The sequence below is a fragment of the Biomphalaria glabrata genome, chromosome 2 (genome assembly GCF_947242115.1).
Source record: "Biomphalaria glabrata chromosome 2, xgBioGlab47.1, whole genome shotgun sequence".
NCBI classification, from domain to species: domain Eukaryota; kingdom Metazoa; phylum Mollusca; class Gastropoda; family Planorbidae; genus Biomphalaria; species Biomphalaria glabrata.
The window spans coordinates 26234023-26255449 of NC_074712.1; the positions used below are offsets into that span (position 1 = coordinate 26234023).

At 40.0% G+C, this 21427-nt stretch overlaps 2 protein-coding genes across 3 annotated transcripts in view; both read left to right on the top strand.

Annotated features, from left to right (window-relative positions):
* Nucleotides 1–21427, top strand: part of LOC106060968 (choline O-acetyltransferase-like) — a 311392-nt gene that overhangs the window by 68703 nt on the left and 221262 nt on the right. The gene's annotated exons all lie outside the window — the stretch shown is intronic.
* On the top strand, nt 10899–14587 carry LOC106075798 (probable vesicular acetylcholine transporter-B). 2 transcript variants are annotated; one of them, XM_056019777.1, is made up of 2 exons: nt 10899–11162; nt 11754–14587. In XM_056019777.1, the coding sequence occupies exon 2, from the start codon at nt 12180–12182 to the stop codon at nt 13941–13943; it is 1764 nt and encodes a 587-aa protein (XP_055875752.1). In that variant the 5' UTR covers nt 10899–11162; nt 11754–12179; the 3' UTR covers nt 13944–14587. The 2 variants fall into 2 exon arrangements, with proteins under 2 accessions (XP_055875752.1, XP_013092141.2); XM_013236687.2 differs by having other exon boundaries at nt 10900–11162; nt 11334–14587.

Here is a 21427-nt window from a genome sequence, read left to right on the forward strand (position 1 = left end):
TCTAAAAGTAAACTTCTGATCTAGAACCCTTAAGATCTAGTCTAGGTATAAATCTACTTCTAGATCTAAAAGTAATCTTCTGATTTAGAACCCTTAAGATCTAGTCTATGTATAAATCTACTTCTAGATCTAGAATCTAGTTGTAATCCACATTACAACTACGTAACAAACTGTAAGAAAAACTTAGATTATCATTCAATAAACTTGAAGCAACTTAAAATTTACTCAGCTATCGCATAATCTCATTACTGTACACTACGGCTGTTTTTTTTTTAAATTATTATTGATTAATTCCAATGATAGCCATTTAAATCTAGACTTGCGCATATTTTCCCTGAACATTCATATATTTTACTCTTGAATCAATAATGCCTTACATTCTAAAATTCCACAAAGCGTTAATCCTTTCAAGAACTCGATAGTCCTTTCAAAACCGATGTTGCATCTAGAATCTAGACCTAGAACTAGATCTCCAGACAAATTTAAATGTATTTAATTTTAAACTTGAAAGATGGATAACGGTCAAACTAGAGTTTTCCCCCTTGTGTCCAACGAGCGAATAATTCTTTTCTGAGCGATACACATCACTGTTCAATTTCTTGAAAATTCGTTGGAGGCGTTTTTGAGATAAGCGTCCAGGCTTGACGTCACTATGTCTATCGTTCTTGTATGCCTATGTTTGGGGTCACTCTCTATGTTCTTATATCTATAGTTCTTGTCACATTGTCTACCCATGTTTGACGTCACTCTCTATGTTATTGTGTCTATTGTTCCTGTCACATTGTATTTATCATCCCATATCTCATCATGTAATTTTATTATAACGTCTCACCAGTAAAAAGGCCAAAAGAAAACTATTTTTCGGACGGTCTTTTTGCTGCCGAGTTTCAAGGCGCTTGGGCACTTCCGGTAACACTGGAAGGCAAGCGGAAAAAGATGGCGCTTCTGTTCCCCAGGCTGGAAATGAAATAAAAACATGAAGGCCGTAGATCAATACGATGGAGAAACTCGACTGGATCAATAGAGAGACGTCTTGGTCTTTGACTTCGCTTGTTTGAACATAAACTAGACAGTGGAATGTTTTCGTCTAAGCAACACATCTTGTATACATATTACACACGCCTATAGAAACACATCTTGTATACACATTACACACGCCTACAGAAACACATCTTGTATACATATTACACACGCCTACAGAAACACATCTTGTATACATATTACACACGCCTACAGAAACACATCTTGTATACATATTACACACGCCTACAGAAACATATCTTGTATACACATTACACACGCCTACAGAAACACATCTTGTATAAACATTACACACGCCTACAGAAACACATCTTGTATACACATTACACACGCCTACAGAAACACATCTTGTATACACATTACACACGCATACAGAAACACATCTTGTATACACATTACACACACATACAGAAACACATCTAGTATACACATAACACACGCATACAGAAACACATCTTGTATACACATTACACACGCCTACAGAAACACATCTTGTATACACATTACACACGCATACAGAAACACATCTAGCTAGAAATATAGACTACTAATTGTGCCTAAAAAAATCTCAGAATATTGATGATCATTAATCAATATTCTCAAAAGTATTGCAACATTTTTAGCAAAATCATTTGAAAGAAATTAAAGTATCTCTTCTTTTTGTTTCCTTTAATATCGCGTGTAAGAGAGATAAGCTATACTATTATCTAAGGGGACAAAACCTCTGATTACTGAAGAATTTCCCTTGTCGATATCAATTAAAATATTTAATAACCAGTAATTGATTGATAATTGGAATTTTTAAAATTGATTCATGTATTGCTTTTGCCAATCAATAATTGTGCTTTAATTCAACTTTAGCCAAGAATAGGAATGGGAGAAATAACGTGTTCACATTTTTTTTACCAGACAGAGTGAGTTGATAAAGAATTGTAAAAAAAAAAAAAAAAAAGAAAACCTACCTAGGTGTGGGAAGCGTGGTCGAGAGGCCAAGTGCGCTTTAACTTGGCTTGGCTTGGCTTGGCTACCTAGAAGGTGTCGGGGTTCGACACCCGACTCGGACAGAGTTGTGTTTACTGGGCGCCTAAAGGCAGCACGGAAAACCAACTACTAGATACCCCCTCCCCCTCACTGGTCCACAAATGAGATTGGACCAAAAGCGCTCTGAGCATGCAATAAGCATGAAAGTAGCGCTATATAAAAGCTATAATTGATTTATTTTTATAATAAATGAAAAACTATTATGGATTCCCCGTATTGATGAAATTATATAACTATCAAACATGGGCACCCGCAGGATTTTTTCCAGGGGGGTGCAAGTTGCCATCTACAGTTCAAAATAGTAGCTTCCATTTTCTTGATAATAAGTGAACTGTAAATATTTGCTTCAAATTAAATAAAATATGAAACATTTGAACAAACTATTTACTGTACACGTTGTTAAGCTCATCCGTTCGGTCGATCTAACAAAACATTGTTAACAACGAATTGCAATGAACATCCGCCAAACAAATTATCTCAAAATTGTGACTTGGTTCTTATTTCTCACTCCATCGTGTCTCACACTTAAAGGTAAAACTAAAACTGTTGCGGAAAATAGAAAGTCTTCTTGATGACACCAACAGCATTACGTACATCTGAAACTTTAAATCGGGTTATTGAAACAAGGTTAAATCTGTGAGACGCATACGGACAAATGCTGCTTTAGGATATTTTTCACGAATCCTTTCCTGAACACAATTCTGAATGCTAGTCATCACGGGGGCAGCCATCGTAGTCTTGGTCGAGTAGTTTGTTCATGTCTAGACTGTGCTTAATGTATTAGCTGACAATGACGTTAGACACAGACAGTGTGTTTCTCTGAACGACAGGAACAAAACCATTAGTCTTCTCAAATACAATCGCCATCAACAAAACGATAAGTGTCTGAGCTATCTACAGTTTCATCACCAATGCAAGGGCATATTTAACAAAGGAATCAACAAAAAAGCTAGCTGTGGCATTCATACTCAGTGAACTGATCACTCCATATGTCCCTCAGAGAACACTGCGCTCCATGGACTCAAAGCTTCTGGTGATGTCACGTTTTTCCATCAAAAGTTACTGTTTGGAGGCTTTTTTCAGTAAACGGACCAAAGGTGGGGAATTCACTCCACATTGATCTCAGACAAACATGCTATACTGCATTCAAGAAGAACATTAAGACATATCTGTTCATAACTTCTTTAGATTAGTTTGTCATTTTAGCTATCATTTTTATATTTGTAATGTTATCAGAGCGCCTTGAACCTACATCATGTTTGTTAACAGTCCTCTATAAATTAAATTATTATTATTATTATTATTATTAAGAGCTTTCTTTTATACTCTGCAATCGTAAACTGGTGGACGTGTTTAACCTGCTATTTTATCGAGCACTAAAACCGACCTCAACTCCGTAAGACGTAAATACATTTACCAATATGACTGCACTCGTCATTCTTGTTCAAAGACACTTTCACATTGATCATCTCGAAAGAAAGCTAGCAAGGATTTCTTCTGCAAGGCAAACAAAAATAGTTTTCCTATTCTAGGCCTTCACTAAATACAATAATAAGTATAATGAGCAAGTGAAAACAAATCGTCACGACTTACGTGCCACAGAATAGTTCACACTTTTGATAGTACTGCAAGCCTATAAAAAAGCGTACATGGTCGTCAGCCATCAACCCCTGATTTGCTTATTCTAGTTTATTGCAATCATAGTTTATCCTTACAGCTGTACTTCAGTAGAAGAAATTCATTTTGTAAAAATTGGCTAAAATATGGCTCCTAGAATCTAGAGAGGTGCACGTACATGGCCATCTATTCCTGATAAGTCTAGCTAGTCAACTCCAACATTAACTTATCTTTATGACTGTACTACAGTGGAAGTACTACTGGCTCAGTGGCTACTTAGAATGTAATTGATTTAATGATGCAAACAATTGTCTAGAATTTGGCTACTCAGAATCCAGGAGTGCTCCCCTTGCACCCCCCTGCGGGCGCCCATGCTATCAAACAAAGTTTTAGGGTTTATTAAAAGAAATGTCTACAAACCAAATAAGAACATACAACTTAAATGTTATTTAACCTTGATTCTTTAGTCTCCATGTATTCTGAGCTGGGGGCCGACTCTTTAATGATCTGTTATGCCTCCTCTGTTTTGGGACCCCTCAACTTAAGAAAACATTAAGAAACTGGAAGAGACACACAATAGAGCCGTGAGATACAAAAAGAACGAATATTCACATTTGATTAGAGTACCGTCTTTTGTACTATCACTACATTTAGAAAGCCTTCAGGAGAGAAGACTTAAAAGTAAAGTGGCTAATTGCAATCCTACATATTAAACACTGAACAATATTCTTCAAATACAAAATCAAAACCTAAAAAATACTCAGAAAGACACAAAGATAAAGGCACATTCCTCGTTCCATATGCTAGGACAAATTGATACAAATGTTCCTCTTGCATAGTTCTTTTACAGCATGGGAATGGGTTGCCTGAGTCAGCCAGGGAAACCAGTGACTTAGCAGAATTTAGGTCATTGATTAACATGCATGACTAGATTGACCTTGGGACACGAGTATGGCATTACTGTCTTTTTTGTTTTAAATAACTTCTGTATTTTATAAGATAAGATAAGATAAGATACATAATCAATCAAATGACAGTTAAGTGGAAAGTGATGGGTGAACCCAAGTGAAACTGAAGTTCAAACAATTTAAAATGTGTGTTTTTAAGGCATTTAGTCATAGTGTGTCTTTGTCAATGAAATTGGATGATAATATCTAGACCTAGATCTAGCAGGTTGCAATTTATCGGACAGTGGAGAATGGATTGTGACGTGTTCAAATGTGTGCACTGTAGAAATGTCTAACTTGTAACCAAGATGTTGTCATTCCTTACCACAAATAGAGTTCCTGACAGAAATAGATTGGTCAATAGTAGAAACTCCCCCATACGAGTCTGTCCCAAGTACTGTCTGTCTGACACATTAGATTCTTCAGTCTCCGTGTCTTCTGCTCTGGGGGGCGGCTCTTTAATGATCTTTTAATAACCGGAAATTGATGATTCGCGATTTGAGAGTTGTCTATCCCTTTTTTTTTTCTTCCAACACTCACTTGTGTCTGAAAATGGCTGCTGTGATTATTCAATGAGTTTGTCTCAGGTCCTGACGACATGTGGTCGATACGTTTGTCAGGGGGGGCGGGGGGACAGGGGGAGATGTTTGTCTGGTTCGCGGGCAGACAACATCGCACTCACGGTGCTAAGCACTGTTTTATAGCATCAGTTAAAGAGACTGTTAGTCAAACTTCAAAAGAACAAGAACAGACGATCAAGTGATATGTAGAGATAGTTGAGGCTACAATGTATATGTTACTTAATCTAATTAGATTTGGGCCGTAATCAGTATATCAGCCTGGTCGTGAAGTATGAGATTGAGATAGCCATCTCAATGATACTTGAATAAATCCTACCCGTAGGCCGTAGTCATCTCCCACCGTCCTGCGGGTGTAATCATATTCAATTCTAAAAGAAACAAAAAACAAAACAAAAACCTCAATGACATCTATGACCTCTATCTCTATGATCTCTATGACCTCTATGTCATGTCAAATTATACCTTTTAAAAACGCGAACTCGAAGGTACGTTCTGTTTCATATAATAAATCAAACTTATTAGTAAAACATTGATTCAAGTTTAGTCATTAGGTTAATGCTATACCCTTGCAAACATTTAGTGACGTTTTTTATTTTTACTCGGGTCTTTCGTAACGGCCTAATATTGAAGTTGGAAGAATAATGAAAAATAGGTGGCCACGAAATGTCGTCGTGACTTACAAAGTTTGTCCTACCCATCGTGACCTAAACATTTTGACCTTCACACTGTGACCTTACATTTTGACGTACTGATTGCGACTTCACCATATTGTTATAAACCTGGTGGTGGCACAAATGGGGGTAGTGGTGTGAGTGTAGTCAGCCGACGCAATTCGCCCCAGGCCAGCGCTAGACGAGCGGTCAACCGTGACGAGCTCCGACGGTCAACCGAGTCGAGTATCAACAGGACGGTTCGGGAAGGATCGCCGTCGTGAACAGAGCTCATGAGCGTCACGAGGGTTGTAGTCATATGACCACCTAGAAACGTCGAGCGGCGTTCTGTCCGGTTCGAGAAGGCCAGTAGGGACCCTATATAAAGAGCGGAGGTGTCGCAGTCAAGACGGTTGAGAAAAGGGGCTCAATACAGCAAGGTTCACGGCAGGGGTTCAGAGCCCGGTTCACTACAGTCCGGTCGACTACAGCACAGTTCAGCGGTGTGGTTCTGTACGGAGCATTACGACGGTTCAGTGCGGAGTACTATCAAGTACAGTTGAGGCGAACGGCGTCTTGATCTTGGTCTGTGATCGAGTCCGACACAACGAGCCTTGTGTGTGAAGTCAGTCCTGAACTGTTGAATCCAGTGCAAGCCCGGAACGAGACGGAGAGGCCAGTGCAAGAGTTGATACGGCGAAACGGTGTTATCGGAGAGATATTTGTACAGTGTACGTGTTGCCAATTGTACAGTATTGGCTGTTATTTATTCAACTATTAAAGTGTTACGTTACTTTGGAGCCCTGAGTTGTCAAGTTCTTTAGGTTGGTGGTGTATGGTGCAGTTTGCAGAGAGCCTGGATAGTGAGATTCGTAACAACTGGTGTCAGAAGTGGGATAGGATCGGAATCGGATTGGATCGGATCTACTATGGCTCGTCTGAAACTGCTGTACGAACTTGAATTTAGAGAACTGAAGGAAGAACTCCGTGGACGAAGGCTGAAGGTATATGGTAACAAGGAAACTTTACAAGCACGCCTCCGAGAAGACATGTTGGAAGAAAAAGAAGATCCGGACACATATCTTTTTGAAGTCGAACCTAACTTGCTGGAACAGATCACCAGTATCATGCAGCAACAGATCACCAGTATCATGCGGGAACAGATGGCAGCTATGAACTCGGGGCTGGAAAACACCAATTACAAGATAGATGCCATGAATACCAAGATAGCCGCCATGAACCAACGCATACCTGCTGTGGAGGAGAGAATCATCAACCCAGACGTTCGTTCAGATGCTAAAACCAGAGAGAGGAGCCTTGGTGATCATGAGGACCCATTGAAACCTGACGAAGCCGTTGAGGGACATATGCAAGTCGAGAGATACCAGCCAGGTCCGAACCTAACAGACGTTGGTCCAGCCGCCAAGACTGGAGAGGAAAGTCCTGATGGTGGTAAAGAGAATCCAAGGCAGTCTGACGTTGACGTTGATGGACATTTGAAAGACGAAGGTCATCGACAAGGTCTGAAACCAACAAGCGATTGGCCCGATACTGAGACGAGAGAGAGAGGTCCTGATGATGGTGAAGAAAGCCGAATGGAGCCTGAAGCCGAAGACGAGGGACCTTTGCACGAGGAGTGTTACCAACCTGCCCCACAAGCAAACCCTCCAGACAAGGCTGAAGATGATGACCTGTCCCACAATTCCCTGTCCTGTGGATTTGAAGCCCATCCCAGTCCTTCTTCGCAAAGCCCTATGAAGCCACCTCTTTGGTCAACAATCTTGGTAATCCCTGCCCTTACATCCTATACCTCTCCATGTGTCAAGTGGCTGTCCTCAGTACCGACAGACAAGAGAGCGATGCAACCAAAACGTCACTGCAACAAGAGGACGATCAACTGGAGGAAAAGAAGAAGGCGGCGTTTGCATAGTCCAACGTGCATGGTGATTCAACCAAGAAATAACTGCAGCCACATGAAGACCAACTGGCGGAGAAGAAGAAGAAGGCGACTTTTCCTGAGTGCAACATGGATGACGATGCGCTCACGACATCAATGCAACCAGATGAAGGCTAACTGGAGGAAAAGAAGAAAACGTTTACTAAATTCAACATGGGTGGCGATGAAAGCACGACGTCGAGGCAAACAGGTGAAGGCCAACTGGAGGAGAAGAAGGAAGCTGACTGCAACATGGATGGCTCCATCAAGCTCAAGAGGCAAGCCAACTGCCACTGATCGACCCCCGCCTGCAGCGATGAAACTTTACAGCCAATGTCATGATGTCGATTCTGTCCGGGACGGACAGATCTAAGGAGGGGGCAGTGTTATAAACCTGGTGGTGGCACAAATGGGGGAAGTGGTGTGAGTGTAGTCAGCCGACGCAATTCGCCCCAGGCCAGCGCTAGACGAGCGGTCAACCGTGACGAGCTCCGACGGTCAACCGAGTCGAGTATCAACAGGACGGTTCGGGAAGGATCGCCGTCGTGAACAGAGCTCATGAGCGTCACGAGGGTTGTAGTCATATGACCACCTAGAAACGTCGAGCGGCGTTCTGTCCGGTTCGAGAAGGCCAGTAGGGACCCTATATAAAGAGCGGAGGTGTCGCAGTCAAGACGGTTGAGAAAAGGGGCTCAATACAGCAAGGTTCACGGCAGGGGTTCAGAGCCCGGTTCACTACAGTCCGGTCGACTACAGCACAGTTCAGCGGTGTGGTTCTGTACGGAGCATTACGACGGTTCAGTGCGGAGTACTATCAAGTACAGTTGAGGCGAACGGCGTCTTGATCTTGGTCTGTGATCGAGTCCGACACAACGAGCCTAGTGTGTGAAGTCAGTCCTGAACTGTTGAATCCAGTGCAAGCCCGGAACGAGAGAGATATTTGTACAGTGTACGTGTTGCCAATTGTACAGTATTGGCTGTTATTTATTCAACTATTAAAGTGTTACGTTACTTCGGAGCCCTGAGTTGTCAAGTTCTTTAAGTTGGTGGTGTAAGGTGCAGTTTGCAGAGATCCTGGATAGTGAGATTCGTAACAATATGATATACACATTGTGAACTACACAATTTATCACTTCTGAAGCAGAGTAAAACATATCTTAGTAGGAACTAGGTCAGATCAATTTTTTATTCATTTTCTTAGTCTTGCTCTGGGGATACTTTGAGTTTAATTCTGAGGAGCCAATAATGGTGTTCTTCTCGTGCAAGAACAAGTAAGCTTACCTCTGAAATGATTTTCTGTTGGGGAGTTAGAATTTGAGTTAGCGCCCCGGATGCCATTGCCTCCTTAAACATTTCTTGCCTTACCCAGCGCCCATTCCAAGTACAGGGCTATTGCCTTACCAAGCACCCATTCCAAGTACAGGGCTATTGCCTTACCAAGCACCCATTCCAAGTACAGGGCTATTGCCTACTCAGCCCCATTCCTAGTACAGGGCTATTGCCTTACCAAGCACCCATTCCAATGACAGGGCTATTGCCTTACCAAGCACCCATTCCAAGTACAGGGCTATTGCCTTACCAAGCACCCATTCCAAGTACAGGGCTATTGCCCTACCAAGCACCCATTCCAAGTACAGGGCTATTGCCTTACCCAGCACCCATTCCAAGTACAGGGCTATTGCCTTACCAAGCACCCATTCCAAGTACAGGGCTATTGCCTTACCAAGCACCCATTCCAAGTACAGGGCTATTGCCTTACCAAGCACCCATTTCAAGTACAGGGCTATTGCCCTACCAAGCACCCATTCCAAGTACAGGGCTATTGCCTTACCCAGCACCCATTCCAAGTACAGGGCTATTGCCTTACCAAGCACCCATTCCAAGTACAGGGCTATTGCCTTACCAAGCACCCATTCCAAGTACAGGGCTATTGCCCTACCAAGCACCCAATTCCAAGTACAGGGCTATTGCCTTACCAAGCACCCATTCCAAGTACAGGGCTATTGCCTTACCAAGCACCCATTCCAAGTACAGGGCTATTGCCTTACCAAGCACCCATTCCAAGTACAGGGCTATTGCCTTACTCAGCACCCATTCCAAGTACAGGGCTATTGCCTTACCAAGCACCCATTCCAAGTACAAGGCTATTGCCTTACCAAGCACCCATTCCAAGTACAGGGCTATTGCCTTACCAAGCACCCATTCCAAGTACAAGGCTATTGCCTTACCAAGCACCCATTCCTAGTACAGGGCTATTGCCTTACCAAGCACCCATTCCAATGACAGGGCTATTGCCTTACCAAGCACCCATTCCAAGTACAGGGCTATTGCCTTACCAAGCACCCATTCCAAGTACAGGGCTATTGCCTTCCCAGAGAACTCAATAAGAATTACTTCTACTCTTCTTTTTTGGCGTCCATCTTATTGTAGCCTGGGCTCACTTAATGCAGGTATGTATCTTTCCATTAGATTTTTGGTATATTGCAGTCTTAACGTCTGTACATGTTGACAAACATCTTCCTATGCTTTGAACTGTGAACTAGAATAACAATTCAACTCACCCATTTATTTGTTACATAGAGCATTCTGTTATGCTTTTGTATCTCATAATAAAGAGAATAGTATAAACAAAAGACTTAAGTCTACAAAAAGAACTATAGATCGACTATAAAGCGTCTAATAAAACGGTAGCCTAATCATTTCGTGAAGTTACGATTTGTTTAGTTTATAGACTTGATCATTATTTGCGTTGATTGGGGAACAATCTAAAACTACACTCATTACAATCGCAAAAGTGATTGCATGATAAGTGACGCTAAAAATGAAATGATGACCATGTTATAACCACCCTAATGTCTCGTCGTCCAGTTTTATTGACCAAAAAGAGACGATCCATGAAACTGGACATCTCAGATGACCCATGGAAGTGCTACTAAAGTAACACGTTTCACCTTGTTCACTACCGCCATCCCCCAATGCTTTCTAGACTTAGCACTGCGCAAGCGCGAGGAGAGATCGATATAGGGCCGGGTTGATTGGGGAAAAGAGGGAAAGATAGACGTTGAAAGATGTGAGTTGCTGGCAGGAGGAAGGCGGTGCCTACCTAGTCCTACCAACCAATCCTGGAACAACAGGCACAAAGACCAGGGGCTGGAGACGGTGTCCAGTGAAGGGATCAAACATGGCTGAAACTTACAAGCCAGACTAGAAACTTGAGTTGGGATTAGCTAAGAGAGATTCTGAATATTTATTGACTGTCATACCCTTATCTAATTTATTATGAGATGTTAATTAATTACATTATTATGTAATTAGCTTGTTAATTCATTGAAAGAACTTATACGAGAAGGTAAGACTAATGCATCATTTGGTTTTTTCGTTTCTTGTAGGCTTTATATTAGTTTTGTGTTTAGAATTCTAACACTTTTGTCGCAAAATTTTGCCTGTGACTGTTTTGTTTTTAAATAACTATTTATGTCACCTATTTATCTACTATATTTTTGTACGTAATTATTTTCAGACCTGATTGTGACATTCACCAATCCAATAGCATCTCGATTTACTCACGTCACACCCATGCCATTTGGCGTGTCGCTAAACTAAGTCTTTCATCAAGTCACCAAGTACTTTATTAACTCAACTCTTAAGAAACTTCTTGTCCAACTCAATTCAATGTCATTTTGAAATGAGAACCATTAGATTGGCACTGCTACGCCTCACAATGACACGGGCATTAAGTAGATAATCAACACTAGTCACTATCTTCTAAACTACAGAATTCAATCTTCACATTCAAATCTTCAACAAAAAGAAATTCAATGTAAAAAAGACAAAAAAACAACAACAACAACAAACTTGAGACATAAAACGCGTGGAAATATTAACGGTCACGAAAAGATCAAACATTTGAATGTGGCCAGATTTTTTGTTTCTTCCCCAGTTGAAAACTTCCTGTTGGGGCCAAGCAAACGGACTTCAATTAGCGTGACAGGGTGGCAGTTTACTTTAACAGAACACAATATTTCCATTACATCCAAATTACTGCCACACATAACCTTGTCAGGGACGTCCATTTGACCTTGTCAATAGAAGTTCGGAAGTTGTTGCACAGACACACCCCCAGGTTTTATGGTCCTTGAAGATCACAACGTTTCCCAGCGCTGTCAAAGGTCAAAGGGTTGCTGTAATTTCCGGTCTCTGATTGTCATAACGATATCGACCTGACAAGTGGAACACGTTTTGTTCCGATATATTAACACGTAGATTCATTTTGAACTTCCCAACTGAAGCTATACCCAACCATTGCATTAAGAACGTCTAAACACTGACATCATTTACAGTCTTTATTTACTTAGAGCAGTCGGCCATGTCTTCTAGAGTCCTTTCCAAATGTGGCGACTACATGTCCATAAAATGGCAAAGATTTCAGGACAAAATACGAGATCCAAAGTCACAACGTCGTCTAGTCCTGGTCATCGTGTGTATAGCTCTGTTGCTGGACAATATGTTATACATGGTCATAGTCCCCATCATTCCCAACTTTCTGACCAAAGACAAAAAACAAGACGAGCCAACGTACTTGTACAGATATTACAATGTGACTCAGTCTTCCAACCCTCCCATGGGCGTGACACACAGTTATGTTATGGCGCATAAATTAGACGCCAACGGTGAGTTTGAGGAAGGCGCCTATGTCAATGTTCCAGAACAGGCGATCCTTGCCACCAACACGTCAATACATTCGGAGAAACACGACAACAGAATTTTCTTATTACGGATACCTGTGCCCCCTCCGCCGATATCTTATGGTGATGAAGGTATGGCTATAGGTATACTATTTGCATCGAAAGCTATAGTACAACTGTTTGTGAATCCTTTCACTGGAGGACTTATAGACAGAATAGGTTACGATATACCAATGATGATCGGTTTGACTATTATGTTTTTCTCCACGTCTGTGTTTGCGTTCGGAGAAAGTTACGCAGTTTTGTTTCTAGCACGAAGTCTTCAAGGACTTGGTTCTGCCTTTGCTGACACGTCTGGCTTGGCGATGATTGCCGATCGGTTTACGGAGGAAGCCGAAAGAACAAAATCATTAGGTATTGCTTTAGCATTTATCTCATTCGGCTGTCTGTTTGCGCCACCATTCGGAGGAATACTGTATGAGTTCACCGGTAAGACGGCGCCATTCCTTATACTTGCGTTGGTATGTTTGATTGATGGAATTCTCATGGTTCTAGTCATGAAGCCGGTGAGACTGGAACGATCAATGTTGACAAGAGAAGAACGACCTAAAGGAACACCGATCTACAGGTTGCTGCTGGACCCTTACATTGCAATCTGTGCAGGAGCTCTGGCCATGTCCAACGTATCTCTCGCCTTTCTGGAGCCCACCATTTCACTTTGGATGAAAGTCACCATGGGAGCAGATGAATGGCAAATTGGATTTTGCTGGCTTCCGTCCTTTGTGACCCATGTCTTAGGAGTCTATCTTACGGTAAAACTGGCCAAAAAATTCCCACAGTATCAATGGCTCATGGCTCTCATTGGTCTCTCCATGGAAGGAATTTTCTGCTTCTTCGTTCCTTTCTCCACAGCTTACTTTGCAGTAATATTTCCCATAATGGGAATCTGCTTTGGTATTGCGTTAGTTGACACGGCTCTCCTGCCCACACTCGGTTACCTTGTTGATGTCAGATATGTCAGTGTGTATGGGAGTGTCTACGCCATAGCTGACATCTCCTATTCTCTTGCATATGCTATAGGCCCCATCGTGGCTGGAAGCATCGTATCTAGTATCGGCTTCATGTGGCTGAATGTGCTGATATTTCTCAGCAATGTTCTCTACGCTCCACTTCTGTTCTTCCTACGAAACATCTACATGTACAAACCGTTTGACAATGATGACGAGGTCCTGATTGACGACCCTCCACCCAAAGGCTACAACACATACGTTCAAAATGGAGGTCTCACCGGAAAGCTACATCCGTTGGACAGTGGCGACAACTTTGCCAACCATTTGAAGATAAGTAACAGGAAGAGCAACGAAATTGACTGTTACCCGCCCCCCACTGAGCCCGAGTACGTCTACAACAAAGATTCGCCTTACAACTTCTACAATAACCATTGATATTGTTTGGAGCATGGACTTTGTTTACTGTTCGGAGCATGGACTTTGTTTACTGTTCGGAGCATGGACTTTGTTTACTGTTCGGAGCATGGACTTTGTTTACTGTTCGGAGCATGGACTTTGTTTACTGTTCGGAGCATGGACTTTGTTTACTGTTCGGAGCATGGACTTTGTTTACTGTTCGGAGCATGGACTTTGTTTACTGTTCGGAGCATGGACTTTGTTTACTGCTGTGACTCGCTGACTTGGTTGAATGCGTGTAAGATGTTTCAAGCTTTGGTTCTCCTAACACCGTGTGATGAGTGGAGTATGTTCTAGTCCTTTAAAACAACCTATTAACACAGAGAGAGAGAGAGAAAGCGAGTTTATTTACTATGTCACGTGACGTCTCTGAAGACATTGAGTTTGTCTTCTAGTTTTTCTAGCTTCAGAAGATTTAGCCAGAACTTATTTTATGTAGCTTCAGGTAGAGCATATAGTGGACGCTTTCTGGACATTTCTGTTGTATTTTGACGACTTGATACATTTCATATCTTCTCTGTGTGATACTTTTGTGATAGACTACTAGATCATTTCTATTTGCTATTCTATTCATTCATCCATTTTTCTGATGTTTTTTTGTCAATAAAATTGTTTGAATTATTCGTTCATTCCTTGTTTCTTTTCCTGACATGTTGTAGTGGCTAACTAGAGTGTATTGTTCTGAGTTCATGTTGTATTGGCTAACTAGAGTGTATTGTTCATGTTGCATTTCATTCTAGGTTATTGTTTTTTTTTATCCTAAATTTCAATGGTTATAATTTTATACATAACCCCACAATATAATAATAATAATAATAATAATAAGGCTTGTCTTCGTGTCCAAAGATTATTGAGGAATGCAGTATTTCTCTTGTATAAATACAGTATAAATAAGCATACTTTAAATTAGTGTATACCATTAAAAGAACATTTTAAAGTACTTTATATTTAAATAGATTTCGCGAGTTTGTGAAAGAAAAAAATTCCAACCAACATTATCAGGTCTTAGGAGAAGTCTATTATTCAGAATTGCAACCAACATTATCAGGTCTTGGGAGAAGTCTATTATTCAGAATTGCAACCAATATTATCAGGTCTTAGGAGAAGTCTATTATTCAGAATTGCAACCAACATTATCAGGTCCTAGGAGAAGTCTATTATTCAGAATTGCAACCAACATTATCAGGTCTTAGGAGAAGTCTATTATTCAGAATTATCAGGTCTTGGGGGAAGTCTATTATTTTATTTGTATTTTCAATACATAAAACGTTCTCATAGTTAGGGAAGAGGTTGATTTCTTCACTCTTAGAATGTGTTGTTGAAATGCTTTTTTTTTTGGAAAGGGGGGAGGGGCGCGGTGGCTGAGTAGTTTTAAGCGCTTGGCTTCCGAACCTGGGGTCCTGGGATCGAATTTGGAATTTTTAGAATGCCCCTGAATCCAGGGTAGTTGTGCTGGCCACATAACACCCTGCTCTTTAACGGTTGGCCAAAAAAAAGATGGCCTTTAACATCATCTGCCCTATAGAACCCATGGTTTGAAAAGGGAACTTTACTACTTTTTTTTTTTTACTATTGAAATGCTTTCTTCACATAAAAAGCTTTATTTCACTATTGGAATGCTTTCTTCACATAAAAAGCTTTATTTCACTATTGGAATGCTTTCTTCACTATTGAAATGCTTATTGAAATGCTCTTTCTCACTATTGGATGGTTTCTGCACTACTGAAATTATTTTTTGCTTTCTTCACTATTAAAATCCTTCTTTTTCTATTAAAATGCTTTATTCTTTTGCTCCCAAAATTTCTTTCTGAAAATTATACTTGATTATGAATGGTTGAATTAATCAAGAGGATGTGTACAAGTTGCCATAGCAACAACCAATGATAACAAATTATAACACAGCTATTAAAACCTTTTTTTTTTCTTGTTTAATGTTAATGTCCCTGTTAAACAATCAAAAGTAAAAACATAGCAATAAATGACATGGGAGGAAACGCACTAATCCAAGCTTTATTAGACGTAATGAAATGTTTACGCTGGTTGTCTTGACGACAGTTAACTCTTCATTCATGGGGTCATAAAATTACCATTACAAGAAGTTTGTTAATGTAAGGTGTATGTGAAGGTTTCCTGTGGTGAAGTCTTGTAGAGACTTAGCACAGGAACAAATCTGCTTGCCCAACATTGTAGACTACAGGGGTTTGTTTCATTATTTATAGGTTTCAACGAAAATGCAAATTTAGAATTTTAGAATCAGAATTGCCTTCTATGGCCAAATTATATTTGTTGTACAGACCAAATTATATCACATTGACTAAGTTTTCTATCTTTCTTCATTACATGTTGGCCGTAGGTTGTCACTTCTATCTTTCTTCATTACATGTTGGCCGTAGGTTGTCACTTCTATCTTTCTTCATTACATGTAGGCCGTAGGTTGTCACTTCTATCTTTCTGCATTGCATGTTGGCCGTAGGTATTTATATTTCCTGATTACACTTAGTCCGTAGATTGTCACTTTTTTTTCTCTATATATTATTGTAATTATCTTATTCTTTAAAAGAACGTCTTTAATTTATAAGATAAAATAAAAGTTGGAGTTCCTTTCAAGAATCGTCTACTTTTACTTTGACTATTATATCCATTGGTTTTCACAACAGAACAAGATTCTGTGTAACCACTGGGGCTTAATATGGAGAGCTTGTCTCTGGGTTGAAAAGAATAGCTTCTGTTTGTAATATCTTGATTAGATTACCATTTTGAAATTTCGCATTAAGGTGCCAGTACTATCCATGGATAATACCGCGCCTATCCACAATCACAAAACCTGTTTGGCCTGTAAGTACTCTGATTCTTACTTCTAACGAGCACATTTTAATAACGAAAGAAGAAAAATGTATATCACAAAGTTCTTTGCAGCATTCCTGGCGCTCGGTGCCTTGCACCTTATAGGCGCCCGGTGCCTTGCACTTTATAGGCGCCCGGTGCCTTGCACTTTATAGGCGCCCGGTGCCTTGCACTTTATAGGCGCTCCTCACACATGTTTCCAAAAAACAACACATAGAAAGATAGGCTTATGCATAGAATGTATTGAATATTGGCGTATTGAATATAGGCTTATGTATAGAATGTATTGAAGATAGGCTTATGTATAGAATGTATTGAATATAGGCGTATTGAATATAGGCTTATGTATAGAATGTATTGAATATAGGCGTATTGAATATAGGCTTATGTATAGAATGTATTGAAGATATGCTTATTGAATATAGGCTTATGTATATAATGTATTGAATATAGGCGTATTGAATATAGGCTTATGTATAGAATGTATTGAATATAGGCGTATTGAATATAGGCTTATGTATAGAATGTATTGAATATAGGCTTATGTATAGAATGTATTGAATATAGGCGTATTGAATATATAATATAGGCTTATGTATAGAATGTATTGAATATAGGCTTATGTATAGAATGTATTGAATATAGGCGTATTGAATATAGGCTTATGTATAGAATGTATTGAATATAGGCTTATGTATAGAATGTATTGAAGACTAGGAATATAATACAAATAACAGCACAGCGTGATGAAAAAATTATCACGCAGTTATTGATCTCGAAAATATTTTTATGGATTGAATTAGAGGTTCATTAGATACAGGAGTTATCTTTGTTTAACTGGGAGTCAATTTCAATTAGCCTGTATAGTAATTTGTATATATAATTCTTCTGCCTGTTTTTCTGTTGTCATTAGAACATACTGGTTCAGATGCTACTTCCAGCTGTTTGAAAGCTCTAGCAATGTCAGAGGTGTATTTACTCAATAAGGCAATGTCATCTTCATATGCGAGATATTGTCTAGTGTTACAGTTGGGGGACCTATGTTTTCTCCTCTGAATTATTCGTCATTTTTCCCCTTCTCTACTCATCATTATTTTTGTCTGGAGTCAGATTGATACGCATGCATGATCTAGAGTCAGATTGATACGCATGCATGATCTAGAGTCAGATTGATACGCATGCATGATCTAGAGTCAGATTGATACGCATGCATGATCTAGAGTCAGATTGATACGCATGCATGATCTAGAGTCAGATTGATACGCATGCATGATCTAGAGTCAGATTGATACGCATGCATGATCTAGAGTCAGATTGATACGCATACATGATCTAGAGTCAGATTGATACGCATGCATGATCTAGAGTCAGATTGATACGCATGCATGATCTAGAGTCAGATTGATACGCATGCATGATCTAGAGTCAGATTGATACGCATGCATGATCTAGAGTCAGATTGATACGCATGCATGATCTAGAGTCAGATTGATACGCATGCATGATCTAGAGTCAGATTGATACGCATGCATGATCTAGAGTCAGATTGATACGCATGCATGATCTAGAGTCAGATTGATACGCATGCATGAAAGTGAGGCGCATTGTCTGAAGCCGTACATACATTATTTACTCACTTCCCGTGAATGTTCTCTCTCTGTATTCTGACTTGACTTTTTGAGTTGTTTAATGGCATATGTATAAGTCTTGTCAGTTTGTCGTGTATTTGGGAATGGAGGTCTTTTCCTCCATATTCAATTAGTTCTGATATTATTTGGTCCTTTCCTGGTGCTTTCTGTTTTTTTATGGTCCAAATCATTTCTGATGTTTCGCTTAGTGCTGTTGGCTTGACTAAGGGATCTGGCCGTTCCAGTTCATCTTGTCTCCATCTTCAGGGACATTCTAGAGTTTTTCAAACTATTTAGTCTATCTCTCAATGACCAAGCTGCTTTCTGTGATGAGCTCACCATCTCTGTTCTCATACATGTGTGATCTAGTTTGAAATCCATTCTTTTCATCTTTAATTTTCATGTACATTCCTCGCACATCACCCTCTCTTGCTAAGTCTTCAATGTGAGGCTGTCTCGTGGTTCTGGTCTCTCTCTGTAACAGTATCATCCGAGCATTGTTTTTCTCTTCTCTAACATGTCTGCATTCATCATCATATCATCTGATTCTCCTCTTCTTCTGCTGAAATCCGAATATCTCTCCTGATGTTCTTTTAATAGTATATTTTGTTTAGTGAAAAGCACTAGTACACTAAAGTCCACCGAAGAAAGCGTTGGACGGGTTGATAGTCAGTTGAGACGTTTGTAATATGGAGCTTATCAGAAGATGATCCTGGTGTTCACAAAGACGTCTGGTAGAATGATTTCCTTGTAAAGCAGTCACTGAACTAATGGTACCTCACTGAACTAATGGTACCTCACTGAACTAATGGGAACCTCACTGAACTAATGGGAACCTTACTGAACTAATGGTACCTCACTGAACTAATGGTGCCTCACTGAACTAATGGTACCTCACTGAACTAATGGTACCTCACTGAACTAATGGTACCTCACTGAACTAATGGTACCTCACTGAACTAATGGTACCTCACTTAGAAGAAAGTACAAAAACTAAAGCAGAGTGTAAAAGTGGGTTTATACGTTTAGCTGACGTATTCATATGTAATATAAAAAACTATCGACACCCCCCATCCTCCCAATTGTGGGAGGGACATTGCGGTCTCCGCATTCATCTAAGGAACATTTATGCCAAGTTTATTAAGATTGGTCAAACGGTTTTGATTTCTATGCGGGACATAAATACATACATACATAAATACATACATACATACATACATACATACATATATACATACATACATACAACCATACATGAATACATACATACGCTCAATTTAGCGTCCTTGACCTTTATATCGTGAAAACAGCCAATACATTTTATTGTAGGATTATTTAATGGATTATAGTTGGAATCTTTGGGATTTACTTCCATTAATCTTGTATTCAATGGATTACAGATGGAATCTTTGGGATCCACTTCAAATGACCTTGTTTTTAATATTCATAGTGACTGCTGGCTAACATATCACGTGATGACATGTTCAAAGTTGTGGAGATATTGAATCCAATACGTTTCAGTTCATGACACAGGTCACCGAGCCTTACAAAAATGGATGACTGCGGTAGAAATGAAACAAACAAAGAACATTGGTGGAGAAGTTGTTCCAACAAAATAGAACTGTCAACCATGCAGTAAATCATTGCTGTTGGATATTAGACCTTTTGATGTTTGATGTTAGACCTTTTGATGTTTGATGTTAGACCTTTTGATGTTTGATGTTAGACCTTTTGATGTTTGATGTTAGACCTTTTGATGTTTGATGTTAGACCTTTTGATGTTTGATGTTAGACCTTTTGATGTTTGGTATTAGATATTTGCTATTGATGTTAGATGTTTGCTGTTAGATGTTTGTTCTCTTATGTTAGATGTTTGCTGTTTGATTTAGATGTTAGATGCTTGTTGCCTGAACTTAGATGTTAGACGTTTGCTGTTTGTTGTTAAAAGTTTGCTGTTTGATGTTTGATGTTTGCTGATGATGTTAGATGTTTGCTGTTTAATATTAGATGTTTGCTCTTTGACGCTGGATGTTAGATGTTCGTGTTTGACGTTAGATGTATGCTGTTTTTAGATCAGTGATTTTAGAAACTCTTTCGGCGATAATGAGATGTAAGACTTATATTACTTTAAATTATTTTGTTTTCCAAAAGAAGACATCAGCTTGTAAATAGGTTGTCTTGATTATCTTATGAATAGGCGACACACAATAACAGTTTGTCGTCTTACGAGGGCCTAAAAAAAAGATTGAGACTTTAACTTTAACTTCCTGTAAACACAGAAGGCACGTCACCGCAAGAGCCAACGTGCCTTAAATTTTGGACCTTATAAAAATTATCTGGGTCTACTAGATACAGTCGTGTAATGATAAATTCTGTGGATGGAAATAACGTATATTCTTTAAACATAATATTTGTTAAAATGCTTTTCAATAGCGCAACTTTCATGCTTATAGCATGTTTAGTGCACTGTGGTCCAACCGTTCATGCTTATAGCATGTTAAGTGCACTGTGGTCCGAGCGTTCATGCTTATAGCATGTTTAGTGCACTGTGGTCCAACCGTTCATGCTTATAGCATGTTTAGTGCATGTTTTGTGCACTATGGTCCAATCTCTCTTGTGAACCAAAGGGGGTAGGAGGTATCTGGGAGGTTTCGTTCTGCCTTTAGCTTTAGGCTCTGACAGGTAATCTAACTCGAGTCCGCTTGAAGTATCTGCAAGCCATCCAGCCACCCAACCACTCAGCCACCCAGCCATCCTTCCCACTTCTTGTGTTGTATTCCACCCAGCCGCCCTTCCCACTTCTTGTGTTGTATTCCACCCAGCCATCCTTCCCACTTCTTGTGTTGTATTCCACCCAGCCGCCCTTCCCACTTCTTGTGTTGTATTCCACCCAGCCGCCCTTCCCACTTCTTGTGTTGTATTCCACCCAGCCGCCCTTCCCACTTCTTGTGTTGTATTCCACCCAGCCACCCTTCCCACTTCTTGTGTTGT

What these genes read in the sequence shown, in the direction of transcription:
- LOC106075798 (XM_056019777.1), top strand. Translation starts at nt 12,180, where the DNA reads ATGTCTTCTAGAGTCCTTTCCAAATGTGGCGACTACATGTCCATAAAA.